This window comes from Dryobates pubescens, chromosome 6 (assembly GCF_014839835.1).
Source record: "Dryobates pubescens isolate bDryPub1 chromosome 6, bDryPub1.pri, whole genome shotgun sequence".
Lineage (NCBI taxonomy): Eukaryota > Metazoa > Chordata > Aves > Piciformes > Picidae > Dryobates > Dryobates pubescens.
The window spans coordinates 5,714,192-5,730,649 of NC_071617.1; the positions used below are offsets into that span (position 1 = coordinate 5,714,192).

The 16,458-nt window shown below is 47.5% G+C and overlaps 1 protein-coding gene across 1 annotated transcript; it reads left to right on the forward strand.

Annotated features, from left to right (window-relative positions):
* Positions 1 to 4,823: 4,823 nt before the first annotated feature.
* PRSS35 (serine protease 35) lies at positions 4,824 to 15,926 on the forward strand. Its single transcript, XM_054162442.1, has 2 exons — positions 4,824 to 4,913; positions 14,381 to 15,926. The coding sequence occupies exon 2, from the start codon at positions 14,418 to 14,420 to the stop codon at positions 15,657 to 15,659; it is 1,242 nt and encodes a 413-aa protein (XP_054018417.1). The 5' UTR covers positions 4,824 to 4,913; positions 14,381 to 14,417; the 3' UTR covers positions 15,660 to 15,926.
* The last annotated feature ends 532 nt before the right edge of the window (positions 15,927 to 16,458 follow it).

Here is a 16,458-nt window from a genome sequence, read left to right on the forward strand (position 1 = left end):
CCTCCCTCAACCTGCTGGCTGTGCTTCTCTTGATGCAGCCCAGGATGTGATTGGCTTTCTGGGCTGCAAGTGCACACTGCTGGCTCATGTTGAGCTTCTCATCCCCCAGCACCCCCAAGTCCTGTTCTTCAGGGCTGCTCTCAAGCCATTCCCTGCCCAGCCTACGTTGGTGCTTGATATGTCCATGCTCATCGTACATTGCCCACAGGGAAAGCTGAAGATCTGATTTCAAATTGCTGCCTGGAACACCAAAATCTATATATGGAAATATTTCATAACTATTTTCTCCCCTAAGACAAGAACACTCCAGTTTGGTGAATTCACTCAATCCAGGGTACCAATGGGATGGTAAAAAATTGCCCTTTTTTTTCTTCTTTCTATTATTATTTTCCTTCTAGCTCTGCAGGAAGCCTTTGGCTAGAAGTCAGTCCATCCTTGATGTTAATGCAGACTTAGTTGGATTTTTTTTTTTCTCTGACACTTTATAAAAAGATTATTTTTAGGTATCAGCCTTTCAAAACACAGCTCCAAGTGAACATCTCTCAGTTGGGTTTATGATGTCAAACTTATTTTTGGAACATGTAGAAATACCAAAGGGGTTTGCTAATCTTCTAATGAGATAAAATTACTTCTGAAGGGTAAAATTAGCATGCTGGAACTTTTCCAGCAATTATATTTTTACAGCCCTGCCATGTGTATTACACAGGATGTTTCCAAAGAATCAGTACTCTGCAGCAAATATTCCTCACGTCTTTCCCAAACTATACCTTGAGGAATTTTTTTATGTGGTATTTAAATGTTGAAAAAACAACAAAAACAATGACAAAAAAAAAACAACAAAAACAATGACAAAAAACCCGACCCAAACACTCTGCATTCTATGAAAGAATTTTCCACAGTGTATAATCTTACTGTTGCAAGAAATAGTTATTATTATTATTGTTGTTGTTGTTGTTGTGATGATGATCATGATGATGATGAAACAAGATCATAGAATCATAGAATTGTTAGGGTTGGAAGGGACCTCAAGGATCATCTAGTGCCAACCCCACTGCCATGGGCAGGGACACCTCACACTACATCAGGTTGCTCAGAGCCACAGCCAGCCTCACCTTAAAACCCTCCAGGGATGAGGCTTCCACCACCTCCCTGGGCAACCTGTTCCAGTGTCTCACCATCCTCATGTGGAAGAACTTCTTCCTAACATCCAATCTGAATCTACCCATTTGTATTTTGTTCCATTCCCCCCCAGTCCTATCATTACCTGACATCCTATGAAGTCCCTCCCCAGCTTTCTTGTAGCCCCGTTCTGATACTGGAAGGCCGCAATAAGGTCTACTCAGAGCCTTCTCTTCTCCAGACTGACCAGCTCCAACTCCCTCACTCTGTCTCCATAGGAGAGCAGCTCCAGCCCTCTGATCATCCTCGTGGCCCTTCTCTGGACATGCTCCAGCACCTCCAGATCCTTTCTGCAATAGGGGCTCCAGAGCTGGATGCAGTACTCCAGGTGGGGTCTCAGCAGAGTAGAGGGGGAGAATCACCTCCCTCAACCTGCTGGCTATGCTTCTCTTGACAGAGCCCAGGATGTGATTGGCTTTTAAAATTTTAAAAAAAGGTTTCTAAATAATTTAAAACCATAATGAAGAGTTCTGTTCATAAGCATGCCCTCAGTTTTCTAAAACATTTTTTCCTCAACGTTCTTTAACTTTGTAATCTTTCAAAGAGTGTTGTCTGAGAAGAGAAAGCAAGAGCAAGCTCTATCATTATTAGCCAGGCTTTCAAGTAAAAAAATACCCAACCAACAACAACAACAAACCAACCAACCAACAACAACAACAACACAAACAAACAAAACCCCACCAAAAATAAGAGATACATGAAGTAAACAACCCAGCCCAGATTCTGAAAGCAGGAGAGAGTGGGATGATGCTGCACAGACACACTGATCCCATCACCTGGAGTTCAATAAACAGAAACAAACCTCTGCCAGTCTCATTTTCTGAAAGACAGGAAACAAAATATAGGACTAAGAGATCACGTTTTGTAGAGGTAATAGGTTACCAAAACCAATCTGCTGTGCCCTGCACTGTTCAGCTTACTCAGAAGTAATCTGGAAAAGGGATGAGCAGTCAGGTCACAAAGTCTGATGAGGGCACCAAGTTATTCAGTTTAATATATAAAGGTAAGATAACCCTGAAGATCTGCAGAGAAATTTATGGAAGGAAGTGACTGGGCAATAAAATGGCAGATGGAGTTCAACATAGATAAACATGAAGTGATACACAAAGTGCAAAAAATGGTCCTTACTTCAGGTGTGAAAAGGCAGGTTCTGATCTGGTCATTACTTCTCGGGACAGCAAGTCCTGACTTATGAAGATGGCTCCACAAGAACATCAGCCTGGTGCTCAACAGCTGTCAATAATTTAAAAATACTAATAAGTGTAGAGAACAGAACAAAGAATACCTTTTTTTCTGCCACAGAAATCCGTATTTTGCTTACGTCATCTGTATAGGTAAAGAATGATAGAAATGTTGGTTGAGAGGGGCCTCTGCAGGTCACCCAGTCCAACCTTCCACTTGAAGCAGGACTATTGCCAACACTAGGGGTAATGAAATGAAGCTGGAGGTAGGGAGATTCAGGCTGGATGTGAGGAGGAAGTTCTTCACCATGAGAGTGATGAAGCCCTGGAATGGTTTGTCCAGGGAGGTGGCTGGGGCGCCGTCCCTGGAGGTGTTGAAGACTGGGCTGGACGAGGCTCTGGCCAGCCTGATCTAGTGTGGGGTGTCCCTGCCCCTGGCAGGGGGGCTGGAACTAGATGATCCTTGTGGTCCCTTCCAACCCTGTCTGATACTATGACACTAGATCAGGTCAGCTGTGGCTTTGTTTAGCCAAGTGTCAGAAATCACCAAGGAGGTCAATTCCACAGCCTGACTGGGCAATTTGTTCCAGTGTTGCATGTTCCTTTTGGTGAAGAATTTTTTCCTTATGTCCAGTTTGAACCTCACAAGCTGCAGTTGTCATTGCTCAATGCAGCTGCCCAGTGCAAGTAGCTGTTTCTCCTTGTTTTCTACTTGTCAGTGCCAAGAAGTGTTTGGCTGCATCACCCTTCAGATGCTGTTCTTGTCCCTGAATGTCAGCAGTAGGACGGAAAACCAGAACGCCTTTCACGTGAAGCATAGGTAGGAGAGAGGCTCCAGGCCATATTACAAAGAACTAGTGAGCATCAAACAAAGCTGGCAGTAAGCAGACTGAAAATACACAAAAGGAGGCAGGTTTTTGCACAGCCCATGGCTGACCTGTGGAATTTGTCACCGCCACAGGTTGTAGGTGCTACAAATCTATGTAGGTCTAAGGAGAGGTGGGGAAGTGCTTGTTGAAGAAATCCAGTAAAAGTTATTAAGGTCGTAGAAACTACATCTGCCTCTGAAAATCTCTGAGTTTGAATTACTGATGGCATGAAAAGTGTGGGAGGGCACTATTGGATGGCCATGCCCTTTACTAAGGAAGCACAATATTGGTCCAGCAAAGCCCTTGGGCTGACCCAGTAGGGAAGCTTTTCTGTTCTAGAAGCAAGAAATTGCTTGTAAAACTTAACTACCTGACACTCAATTCTGTCTTGCCTTGTTGATTAAACTTGGAATTCTTCAGCTCTTGTTCTCAGCAACAATGGTGATTACACTCTGGTTTTAAGTTGTGCACACAAGCAACAAAATTAAATTTACATTTTGAAGAAATCAGCCTCGGTCTTTGAAATGAAACTACAGGGTGCAGCTGCTTGCCACAGCCTTATTTCCCACCTATTTAAATAATTGTTTCCCCTAAAATTCAGAAGTTAAGTCTTTCAAAGGGAGCATATGTCTGTGATTAAGACAGTGGCACTCTGGAGAGCTCTGTCTGATCTCCAGCAATGCCACAAATTTCCTGCCAGGTTTTTGGCAGATGAGCTCATTGAAACTACTCAGGTTAAGCACTTTCAAAGTTCTTCGCGAATCCGCTTTTCACGTCGCACATCTGCTTAGCAGTGGAAGGCTTCGGAAACGACCTTGCTGAACTGCAATGGGCTGATCCACGGAGCAGAGACCACCACTCAAAGCCTTCTGCCTTGGGAGGGGAGGGAAGGCAGAAAGAGAGGAGTGAAGAGTGATGTGAAAAGAAAGGAGGTGTTTCTCACCTGGTCTCTGAGGCCCTGAGGAGCGGGGCGAGGAGCGGGGCCGGGAAGCTCCCCGAGGAGCGGGGCCGGGGCGCCGCTGAGGGGAGAGGGCAGGAAGGCGCGGACAGGCCACGGAGAGGTGAGACTCCGGTACCCGCAGCCGCAAGTCACATCCCGACCCAAGAAGCCTGCCTTGCAGCCCGTAGCCTGTCCTCGCCCTGCCCAGGAGCCCTACGCGGGTCGCGGAGGAGCGGCCACCCCTGCCACCGGCGGCCCCGTCGCGCCCGGCAGCCCCGGCCCCGCACAGGTGCGACCGGTGCGGCGCCCTCCCGCCATTGCCCCCGGAATGAGGTCCCTCTGCCTCTCCCTTGTCTCCGCCTCCCCCTGGCCCGAGAGCCTTGCGCGCCCCATCCTGTGCGGGTCAGCCCGGGCCGAAAGGGAGCTCTCCCGGGGCGCTGCGGCTCCCTGCCCCGCAGGCAGAGCCCCTTCTTCCCTTTCCGTCCCGAGCACAGTCTGGGCTCTGCCTCCGCTCCCCTCGGCCCTCCCACTCTCACCCTCCCGGCCTCCTCCCTCTCGCCTCCTTTTCCTATTTTTTTTTTCTCCTTTTTCCATCCCCTCCCCCGCCTGGGAAGACCTGGCCGTTCCCCCCGCCCCGTCCTCAGTAGCCGCGGGCGCTGGGCGGCGGGCGGGTGGCGAGGAGCGGGGAGCCTGCGGCCCGAGGTTGTGGCCACCTTCCCCTTCGTTCGTCCTGCAGGGTGCCAGGTATGAACGAAACTCCTCCTGACGCCGGCCACGGGGCACAGGCTGCCCCGGGAGTCCTAGTCGGGGCAGCGCTGTATGGGCAGGCAGGCATCTGGGTGCTGAGGATGGCTGTCCGGGGACGGGTCCGGGGCGGCTCGGGTATGGGGAGCGGGCGGTCCGAGGTAGCGTCCGTAAGGTGATCGGATTTTGCGATGTCGTGCTTCCTACACGGATCATTTTAAAAAATGATAAGGCTGAGCGATGCCAGTACCTTGGGCTTGGTGACTGAAAGGTTTTGTATACAGGTCCTGCCTCTTCTACCTGATGGATGTATTTTTCTTAGGACTAAAATGTGACACGTTTCTTTCGTCCTTTTTATTTGAAGCTGGTTTCACCAGGCTAATAGCATGGAAGCAAGAGGCATATTTATTGGGCTTTCAGGACTTTGTGCTGCGGGGAGCAAGCAAGGAGTCCCCTACACCCTTCAAAACTTTAACCTCTGCTTTAATACTGATTCATCCCCTCAGTATTCGCACTACCATCCCCGAGCTCTTCTGGAATTAACACTAATTTCATCCAGATTCGTCACTGCTGGAAGTAGATTTATCTTGGAATGGCAAAAAAAGTTGTGCCAAGGTACTTAACTTGCAGACTCGGGAGAAAGGGATCAAAAGCGGAAAAACAGCCTGCCGCGGAAAGCAGGACCAGGGGATGGCTAAAGAGCTGTAGAAAGCCTTCGTCTCCGTACCCTCGCCTTCTGCGCGGAACAACCAGGGCTTCAGCAAGCTAATGTATAGGAGCGGCTGGCAGAAGCGGAGCGGGCAATGGAAAACCAGCCATCCCAGCAACCGCCCCCGCCCCCCCTCCCCCCGCCGTTCCCCGGCCGATTCCCGGGCGCTGCTCACCCGCTCCCGTTCCGGGAGCCGCTGCCCGGGTGCCCCGGCTGGCAGGGCTCGAACCCTTTAGCTCAGGAGCAGCGGCCGGGACGCGACCTCGTCCCCCAGCCCGGAGCAGCGGGGTAGATCCCGGCGGAGGTGGAGAGGGTTGGGATGAGCACCCGGGAGCTGCCGATGAGCCAGCCCGGGCCCGCAGGGGCGCAGCGGGGCCGGTGGCTAGTGCGGGCCGCCGGCTGTCCGGGCGCGCCACCCCGCGGCCGCAACCGGGGCGGCGGGCAGGGAGAGGGAAGCCCCGCTGGAGGGGTAGCTCCCGTCCCAATCGCACTTCATCCCTCCTTCTTTTATTCCCCTATTCCGTCTGATTTCAGAAAGGGGCTGTCACTCCCGCCATGTAGAATTGTTTTTTCTTATGCCTCCTGAAGCTGTCCCTGCGGTTTTCAGCTTAAACCAGAGTAGGGGAGGGGATCTGTGCACCCGTGTATGGATGAGCACACCCGGAGGAGGGAAGGGGGCAGTGGCGGATAAGGTTAGCGTAATGGTTTCTTCCAGGGAGCGTGAGATTTCCAAAGTTTGCTCTGTTTTGCTTTGTCAGAGCAGAGCTATGAATTCCAGCGTTCGGGCCACTGCCAGGATAAGGCCATAAGTGGTTAAAGGAGCTGGTTAGTGCAGCAACCTTTGATATTTTATGGTCTGAAATTTTCATTTTAGAATTATGTAAGCTTAGTTTGAAATGTGCTGACATTCCTGCAGTAAGAAGGAAACCCCAGAGCAGAGTCTGTGCTGAACAGACCAAAATAAAATGCTGTCAGGCAACTGGACACAGCTTTTCTTTTATCTGACCTCCACTGACGTACATGTAAATCAATCTGATGTAGCCTGGAAAGAAGCATATTCTAGTTCTGACTGACCACAAGCCTTCCCCTGAGCATTTGAGATGCATTCTGCTGGAGTAAGATAGCTTATACTGATAAAATATTTGAAGGATATCCTGAAAAGTTAGGACATGAGTAAGTTTTGTCTTGTAAACACAGAAAGATTTCATATTGGAAGAAAGAAGTGAGAAGAACATTTAACTATATACATACACCTGGCCACTGGGATGTCACCAGCCAGGGAAACCTCACCATTGTCAGCTGGATGTGGAAACTGGGGGAAGAATTTCAACATTTCAATGGAGCTCTTTCACTTTCTAGTTCTCATCTTGTGTTTTCTCTGAAGCAATTCATCATACAGTAAAGCCAGAAGTGACTCAAGGCTTCTAATTACCGTAGGCCAACCTAAAATTTGTATGGGAAAGCAGCAAAGGGAAGGAAAGGGCAGAGCAGCTTTGGTTTTGGAGGAAGAGTGGCAGAAAGTATGAATAAGGTGTTCAGGGTTTTTTTCCCCTTCTCAGGGTCTTTTTTCCTTCCTCTGGAGGCTGCATTCTCTCTCCCCTTCTTTCACTCTGCAAAATGTGTCTTTGCAGCCATTGAAACATTTTCACGCCCATCATCTGGCAAGAGGAGCCCTTATGTTTCTCACCCTTATCAGCAACCTGTACTGGGCCACAGCAACCAGTGACTTTGCCCATGCTTGAGACTAACCTTGCTTAAATGGCAGAGACTGGGTTAGTAAACAGACCTTAAGTGCATGGCTGTAAACAACAGTGTTGCCTAGCAGGACCACTGCTCTGGTCTGTAACGAGAATTGCCATTTCCATCAAGTTCTTCATCTTGGACTTCTTCCAGTTCTACTGAAGTGTAGTTAGTTCATTATGAGCAACAAGTGGTTCATTATAAATGATGAAAATCTTGGCTTCCGAGACTCTCTTTGTAAGTAGTGAGGACTTGAGTACAGTATTTCAAATGGGAGGCTTTGATGCAGCCACTGAAAGTTTGGTGGTGGTTTGTGGTTTGTTGCTGTGTTGGGTTTTTTTTCTTTTTAAAGAGTGGCAAAAGGGAATCCACAGTGCTCCACTATCTGCTTGGAGAGAGTCTCTCTATAAAGAGAGGGAAGACCTCAGCCATTGCAGTGGAATGACACCAACCCAGACAGCTCTGATGATCTGGACGAGGGCATCGAGTCCATCATCAGTAAATTTGCTGACGACACCAAGCTGGGCGCAGGAGTTGATCTGCTGGAGGGTAGAGAGGCTCTGCAGAGGGACCTCGACAGGCTGGGCAGATGGGCAGAGTCCAACGGCATGAGATTTAACACATCCAAGTGCCGGGTTCTGCACATTGGCCACAGCAACCCCATGCAGAGCTACAGGCTGGGGTCAGAGTGGCTGGAGAGCAGTCAGGCTGAGAGGGACCTGGGGGTGCTGGTCGACGGTAGACTGAACATGAGCCTGCAGTGTGCCCAGGCAGCCAAGAGGGCCAATGGCATCCTGGCCTGCATCAGGAACAGTGTGGCCAGCAGGAGCAGGGAGGTCATTCTGCCCCTGTACACTGCACTGGTTAGGCCGCACCTCGAGTACTGTGTCCAGTTCTGGGCCCCTCAGTTTAGGAAGGATGTTGACTTGCTGGAACGAGTCCAGAGAAGAGCAATAAAGTTGGTGAGGGGTTTGGAACATAAGCCCTACGAGGAGAGGCTGAGGGAGCTGGGGTTGCTTAGCCTGGAGAAGAGGAGACTCAGGGGTGACCTTATTACTCTCTACAACTACCTGAAGGGAGGTTGTAGACAGACGGATGTTGGTCTCTTCTCCCAGGCAAGCAGTACCAGAACAAGAGGACACAGTCTCAGGCTGCGCCAGGGGAGATACAGGCTGGATGTTAGAAAAAAGTCCTATACAGAAAGAGTGATTGCACATTGGAATGGGCTGCCTGGGGAGGTGGTGGAGTCACCATCACTGGAGGTTTTTAGGAGAAGACTTGACGGGGTACTTGGTGCTGTGGGTTAGTTGCTTGGGCGGAGTTGGATTGGTTGATGGGTTGGACGCGATGATCTTGAAGGTCTCTTCCAACCTGGTTTATTCTATGTATGTATCTTTCTATGTATGTATCTTTCTATATGAACTAGCAGTTAGTGGATGAACTTTTCTTAGAGCTCCAAAGTTCAGCTACAAAGAAATGTCAAATACCAAGACCTTGAGGAAGGGCTGAGAAAGGGAGGAGTATTCTAGGGAAGGACAGAAAAGGCATTCTTGAGCCTGACAGAAGAGCTGGGTTTCTTAATACCTTCTTCAACAGCTATATTAGAGCAAATCAAATTAAAAAGAGCTTTCTGTATTAATATTACATAATTAATCATCAAACCATGCTAGTTTGTGACAGGCAGAAAGTAAAGGAGGTTCTTCCTCGTACAACATATAGGTAAGCTCCTTGACATAGAATATTATAGATACATTTTATATAGGCTCAAGGGAACACTGAGCAACTATGGAAGAGAAATCCACTAAAGTTTCCTCAAACTACAGAAACCACCTCTGGTTTAAAGTCCATGAGGTGCAACTGGTTGAAAGCTAAGAGACTATGAAGCGGGTAGAACAGAAAAGGTTTACAGAATACAGAATTAACCAGGCTGGAAAAGACCTTCAAAATCATTGAGTCCAACCTATCACCCAACACCATCTAATCAACTAAACCATGGCACCAAGTGCCTCTTCCAGTGCCTTTTAAAACACTTCTAGTTCTTGTGCTCTGCCCTAGGTAACCTCATTTGATTAGTGTCAGAAACAGGATTTTACATGGTGTGGGCCTTTGATCAGGCCAGGAAATCTATTCTTGTGTTCTCACCATAGTATGTCTATATTTTGACACCATATCATTTTTCCATAGCTATGTAATATTCTCGTTCTTCTTCAAATGTACCACTAACTGAGCAATAACCAAACCAATACTTTGAAGAGACCTTGGCCTAGAAATGTTACCGTTCCAACACGTGCATTTCTGCTCTACCAAAAACCTGGACTGGTATGGTCAGCTTGGTGTCTCTCTGCAAAGTCTTGCACCTGGGATGACTCTGCTCTGCTTCCAAAACTTTGCAGATAGCTTTTAGTATGACTGCATGCACCCCAGAGCTTAGGCCTGTGAATCACTGCAATTTCCAGATGTCATATGAAAGTCCACGCATCTTCTCCAACACCCGAGTTAGCGACTTTAAAGCCAGGATGGGTATTTTTATACTGCATTATAAAGTGTGGTTTGTGTATGTATCCTAGCAAGTAAACTCTGGGTCACAGTTGGTGATCCACGTAGGTGAAAGAGGAAAGTGCCAACAATTACACTGAAACAAAACCACCCTCTGAATTTGGCATCAGAAACCACAAGCTGTGTTTGAACCATAGAATCAACAAGGTTGGAAAAGACCTCAAAGATCATCAAGTCCAACCTGTCACCCAACACCTCATGCCTACTAGACCATGGCACCAAGTGCCACATCCAGTCCCCTCTTGAACGCCTCCAGGGACAGCGACTCCACCACCTCCCTGGGCAGCACATTCCGATGGCAAACGTCTCTCTCTGTGAAGAACTTTCTCCTCACCTCAAGCCTAAACTTTCCCTGGTGCAGCTTGACACTGTGTCCTCTTGTTCTGGTGCTGGTTGCCTGGGAGAAGAGACCAACTCCCTCCTGGCTACAACCTCCCTTCAGGTAGTTGTAGACAGCAATAAGGTCTCCCCTGAGCCTCCTCTTCTCCAGCCTCCTCTTCTCCATAGTGCTTAGTTAGCTAAAAAATCATAGAATAACAGGTTGGAAAGGACCCCAAGGGCTATCTGGTCCAACCTTTCTAGGTGATAGTGTGGATTAAATGAGATGTCCCAGCACCCTGTCAAGCTAAGACTTGAAACTGACCCATGTAGGGTATCCAGTACTTCTCCTGGGAGATGATTCCAATGTCTGAGTGTTCTCATTGTGAAAAAATTTTCTTCTGGATTCTAATTAGAATGTCCCCAGGAGTACCTTGTGCCAATTACCCCTTGTCTTTTCCATGTGAAGCCTTGTAAAAAGGGAGTCTCCATTGTCCTGGTAGATACTTTTTATGTCCTGGTATGTGGCAATAAGGTCTCCCCTAGGCTTTCTCTTCTCAAGGCTGAACAAACCCATCTCGCTCATATGCTAAATCTTCCAGTCCTCTGATCATTCTTGTGGCCCATATCTGGACAATTTCCAGTCAGTCAGCCTCTCTTTTATACAGTGAGGACCAAACCTGCAGGCAATACTCCAGGTGTGGCCTGACAGGCTCTGAGTAGAGTGGAACAAGGATCTCTTTATCTGTGCTGGTAATGCTCTTGATGCAACCCAGCAGGCCACGTTTGCTGCTGCAGCACACTGTTCACTCATGCTGAGCTTGTTACCTCTTATTGACAAGACCTATGTCTACATGGTGAAGATGCCTCAAAACAGTAGGAGTCATTGGTCCATTATACAGTTTTTAAAGTGATCACAGAATGTTAGGGGTTGGAAGGGACCTCCAATGGTGATTGAGTCCAACCCCCTTACCAGAGCAGTAGAATCTAGCACAGGTTGCACAGGAACACATCCAGATGGTTCTTGAAAGCCTCCAGAGAAGGAGACTCCACAACCTTCATGGGCAGCCTGTTGCAGTGCTCTGTGACTCTCACAGGGAAGAAATTAATGCACATAGATATTTTGAGATGGAACCTCCTGTGCTGTAGTTTACATCCATTACCCCTTGTCCTTTCACAGGGTGCAGCTGAGAAGAGCCTGTCCCCTCCCTCTTGATGCCTCTGTCCCTTCCCTCTTGATGTCACCACTTCTTCCATGTTGCACATATACTGCTCTTTTGTTTTCCATGCTGGATCTTTAGCTAGCCTGTATGCAGGCTCTTACATTGGATAGCAGTACTCCTATTGCTCTAAACCAAGCTGAAGAGAAGGAAAGCTGTTATCTTTGCCCTGGTTTACACTGCCATTGCAACATAAGCCAGAGACCTTAGCCACACACATATCTTAGAACTACTTGGCTTTTAAAGTTTAATCATAGGCCCTTTCTTTCTGCACAGCTGAGGTTACTATGTCATTGGAATGAAGGATATGAGAAAGGAGCATGGCTTTCCCAATGGCAACAGCCGGTAATTGGTTAATGCCACTGACATTTCTGCTGCCAAAGGAGAAAAATGGTCCCTTTCGTAATGTTCTGAGCTCAGAATCAAGACTTCTGGGTTCAGTTTCTGGCTCTGCCTCAGACTTCTAACAATTTTACATTCTTTCTGCATGTTTCCCAGCTGCAGATGGGAATAATACTGCTTTTTGTCTTTCCCATTTAAAGTATTAGCTCTTTGTGTGGTGCATCAACTCCATCTAGGTGGGGTTTTCCACATGTGAGCATAAGGCACAGGCAGCACAGTTCCTGCAGCTGTTGTGGGATCCTACAGGAAAAAGGCAGCAAATTTGTCCCTCTTACTTGGCTGGGCTTTCCTGAGTGTCTGTAACAAGGAGACACCTTTAGACCAGCAGCTTTCTGCTTTCCTTACTCATCTGTCATAGGATCATAGGATTTTGGAAGGGACTTTCGAAAAGCATCAAGTCCAACCCCTCTGCCAGAGCAAGACCATAGAATCTAGCACAGGTCACACAGGAATATATCCAGATGGGTCTTGAATGTCTCCAGAGAAGAAGACTCCACAACCTCTCTGGGCAGCCTGTTCCAGGGCTCTGTGACCCTCATAGTGAAGAAGTTCCGCCTCATGTTGAGGTGGAACCTCCTGTGCTGTAGCTTATATCCATTACCCTTTGTCTTATCTGTCCCCTCCAATTATGGATTTTGAAATTCTCTGGCATCCCAAGAGATATCAGACACCCACATATATGAAATGGATTAAGTTTTGGAGGCCATGGCATGCAGGGAAATACCCACCTGGAGTATTGCATCCAGTTCTGGAGCCAAGAAAGATACGGATGTGCTGGAACGTGTCCAGAGAAGGGCCACAAGGATGATTAGAGGTCTGGAGCTCCTCTCTTACAGAGATAGAGTTTGGGCTACTCAGTCTGGAGAAGAGAAGGCTCCAAGGAGACCTTATTGTGGCCTTCCAGTATCTGAAGGGGGCCGACAGGAAAGCTGGGGAGGGACTTTATCGGGTACTGGGGAGTGATAGGACTAGGGGGAATGGCTCCAAGCTAGAGGAGGGGAGATTTAGATTAGATGTCAGGAAGAAGTTCTTCAGCATCAGGGGCGTCAGACACTGGAATAGGTTGCCCAGGGAGGTGGTGGAAGCCTCATCTCTGCAGGTTTCTTAAGGCCAGGCTGGATGTGGCTGTGAGCAGCCTGCTGTAGTGTGAGGTGTCCCTGCCCATGGCAAGGGGTTGGAACTAGATGATCCTTGAGGTCCCTTCCAACCCTGACAATTCTATGATTCTATCTGCAGGATCCTCATGCCTTTAAGAGGAGCAGAGGCTGAAAGTATTTAAAATGGGACTTGCAACCTTGTTTAGTGCCCAAATTGCTCTGTCACATGCAGATAACAAAAGCTTTCTAAGTTAGTTCCTCAGGAGAACAACTAGCAAAGTGTCATTTTCCAGTTGCAGGTTGACTCACAGCTCTTATCTAAGTGGGTAATGCAGAACCACTGGTGACTTTCAGGTCACTTGAAACTGCTAATATTTTGGCCATTATGTGAAAAGGCATAATGGGTCTGTTTTCCTAAGTGTGCCTAAATCTAGTCTGTCTGTCCATCTCACAGAATCACAGAATTAACCAGGTTGGAAAAGACCTTTGAGATCATCAAGTCCAACCTATCACCCAACAGCATCTAATCAACTGAACCATGGCACCAAGTGCCTCATCCAGTCTCTTTTTAAACACTTCCAGTGATGGTGACTCCACCACCTCCCTGGGCAGCCCATTCTAATGGGCAATCTCTCTTTCTGGGAAGAACTTCTTTCTAAGATCAAGCCTAAACTTCCCCTGGTGCAGCTTGAGATTGTGTCCTCTTGTTCTGGTGCTGGTTGCCTGGAAGAAGAGCCCAACCCCCACCTGGCTACAACCTCCCTTCAGGTAGCTGTAGACAGCAGTAAGGTCTCCCCTGAGCCCCCTCTTCTCCAGGCTAAACAACCCCAGCTCCTCACAGGGCTGTGCTCCTGACCAGCTTTATTGCCCTTCTCTGGACATGTTTGAGCAACTCAACATCTTTCTTGAACTGAGGGTCCCAGAACTAGACACAGTACTCAAGGTGTGGCCTAACCAGTGCTGAGTACAGGGGCAGAATGACTGCCTGGATCCCAACTTCTGAATGTGATTTTTGAGTATGTTTGTAGTTTTCAACCCTGTTCTGCCCACAACCTGTTGCTATAGGGAAGAGAATCAGAAGCGTAAAACATAATCATGTTCCTACAGGATAAATAAAACAAGGGTGCACTAAACCAGAGTGGAATGACTCAGGCTACTGCTCCACTGAGGGAGAAGCAGCTAAAACTCAGCCAGCAGGTAGCTCAGCATGGATGCTGGCTGACTCATCTGTGCCCATCTTGCTAGAGACTGTTGGAAGCATCAGAGGCAATACAAGGAATATCCGAGGCATTTCTATTTTGAGTAGAGCGTTAAATTCTGTTCCAGTCATGCTAGTGATAATACTGCATCATGACACTTCAATGCTACTAAGATAACTGTGTGTATTTCCAATGCTTATTTTCAAATCTCTCTTTCTTGTTTTAGAAAACAAAAATAAGGCAAAGCCCACCACATAGATAAAATGGAGAGCATGTTACTGCTGTTCATATTCTTCATCCCTATACTGGGTCTCACTGACGGAACAGAAACTGAACAAGATTTCACTTGGCACCTAAAGAAGATTCCCCAGATTGTAAGTGAAAGAACTTTCTCCCTTGACAGCCCTAAATTTGAAGCAAATACCAAATTAGAGCTGAACAGTGTATGTGGAATTGAATGTCAAAAAAGACTGCCCGTGCCGAGCCTGTCTGACTTGAAGGACCTCTTATCCTATGAGACTGTGTTTGAAAACGGCACACGGACCCTGACTGAAGTGAATGTCCTTGGACTAGTGCTTGACCCAGCTGCAAACACAACCACACAGAGGTCTTTGAGAAAGAAGAGGCAGATCTACGGAACAGACAGCAGGTTCAGCATCTATGACAAGCGCTTTATGACCAACTTCCCGTTCAACACAGCTGTGAAGATCTCCACCGGCTGTAGCGGCATTCTCATTTCCCCCAAGCACGTGCTAACAGCTGCCCACTGTCTGCACAATGGCAAAGATTATGTCAAGGGCAGCAAAAGGCTGAGGGTGGGCCTGATGAAGACGAAATCCAGAGGCGACGGCCGGAGACGCAAAGGTAATAAAAGAAGCAGGAGAGAAGTTGCTGCGGCCCAAGAGGATCCCAAAGTTGCCACAGAACAAAGGCGACAATCCAAAGGCGGTGGGAGAAAGCAGAGGAGATCTGGGAGGAAACAGGGGACCTCAGATGGCATGCCTTCCTTCCAGTGGACCAGAGTGAAGAGTACCCACATCCCAAAAGGCTGGTTTAAGGGTGTCTCTGAGGATATTGCTCTGGATTATGACTATGCCGTTCTTGAGCTCAAGCGTCCCCACAAAAGGAAATACATGGAGCTAGGAATCAGCCCAACAATCAAAATGATGCCTGGGAGCATGATCCACTTCTCAGGTTTCGACAACGATCGATCTGGGCAGCTGGTCTACAGGTTTTGCAGCATTTCTGATGAGTCCAGTGATCTCTTTTATCAGTACTGTGATGCTGAGTCTGGCTCCACTGGATCCGGTGTCTATCTCCGTCTTAAGGAGCCAAACAAGAAGAAGTGGAAGCGCAAAATCATCGCCGTTTACTCGGGCCATCAGTGGGTGGACGTCAATGGTGAACAGCAGGATTACAATGTAGCAGTAAGAATTACTCCTCTCAAATATGCCCAGATCTGCTTCTGGATACATGGGAACGATGAGAATTGTACACAAGGCTGAAGAGGGCCCAGACCTGATTTGTTTAGCACCCACATTACCGTAGAGTGAAAGCCTGCCGCAGCGGCTCCTGGAAGAACATCACTCCACGTCAGAATGCTTTTGAACTCAAAGCTCACAAGTAATGTTATGGTGACTTAAGGAAGAGGGAATTGCTGGGAGATGGGTAGAATCATCAACTAAAATGTTTCTAATTGTAATCAGCCCTAGATATGCACTTAAAATCCCAAACTATATGTGTGCAATTGTGAGGAATTCAAATCATTCACATCAGGGGGGAAAAAGAAAAATCCCTACACTTGTTTATAAATTTTTTTCACAAGGGAAGGATTGAAACATCTCAAACTACTAGTATTGACAATATCTATTTTTTTTTTTCCAATGGATTTGCTTTTCTCAGGGTTCAGTTCCAATTCTTCAGATACAAGTTATGCCTCAGACACCACATTGCTCTATGTGCAGAATCACCCAGAGAACTGCATGAGGCCAAGACATTATTTTGGCATTCTCTAAAGACCACAGTTCCATGTTCAGAAGCAGCAGCCTAGTTCATGCTTGTTGGTCTAGAAAACTTCCTCCTCTGGTTGCTGCAGGAACACTTCCATGGAAATCTCAAATTTCTGTAGCTGAGGATTAGGCCTTAGTGACAAGCTTCACTTAGTAAAAACAGCACAAAAACAGCCCAGTAAAAACAGCACAAAGAAATTAATGCACATAGAAGTTTCCATCTGTGGAAGAAGCAGCATGAGGACATAATTGAATGCCTTTAAATCTTCTTTGAGAAACTATAGAAGTCTTAAAT

Coding starts and splice junctions, on each gene's coding strand:
- PRSS35 (XM_054162442.1), top strand. CDS start 14,418: ATGGAGAGCATGTTACTGCTGTTCATATTCTTCATCCCTATACTGGGT.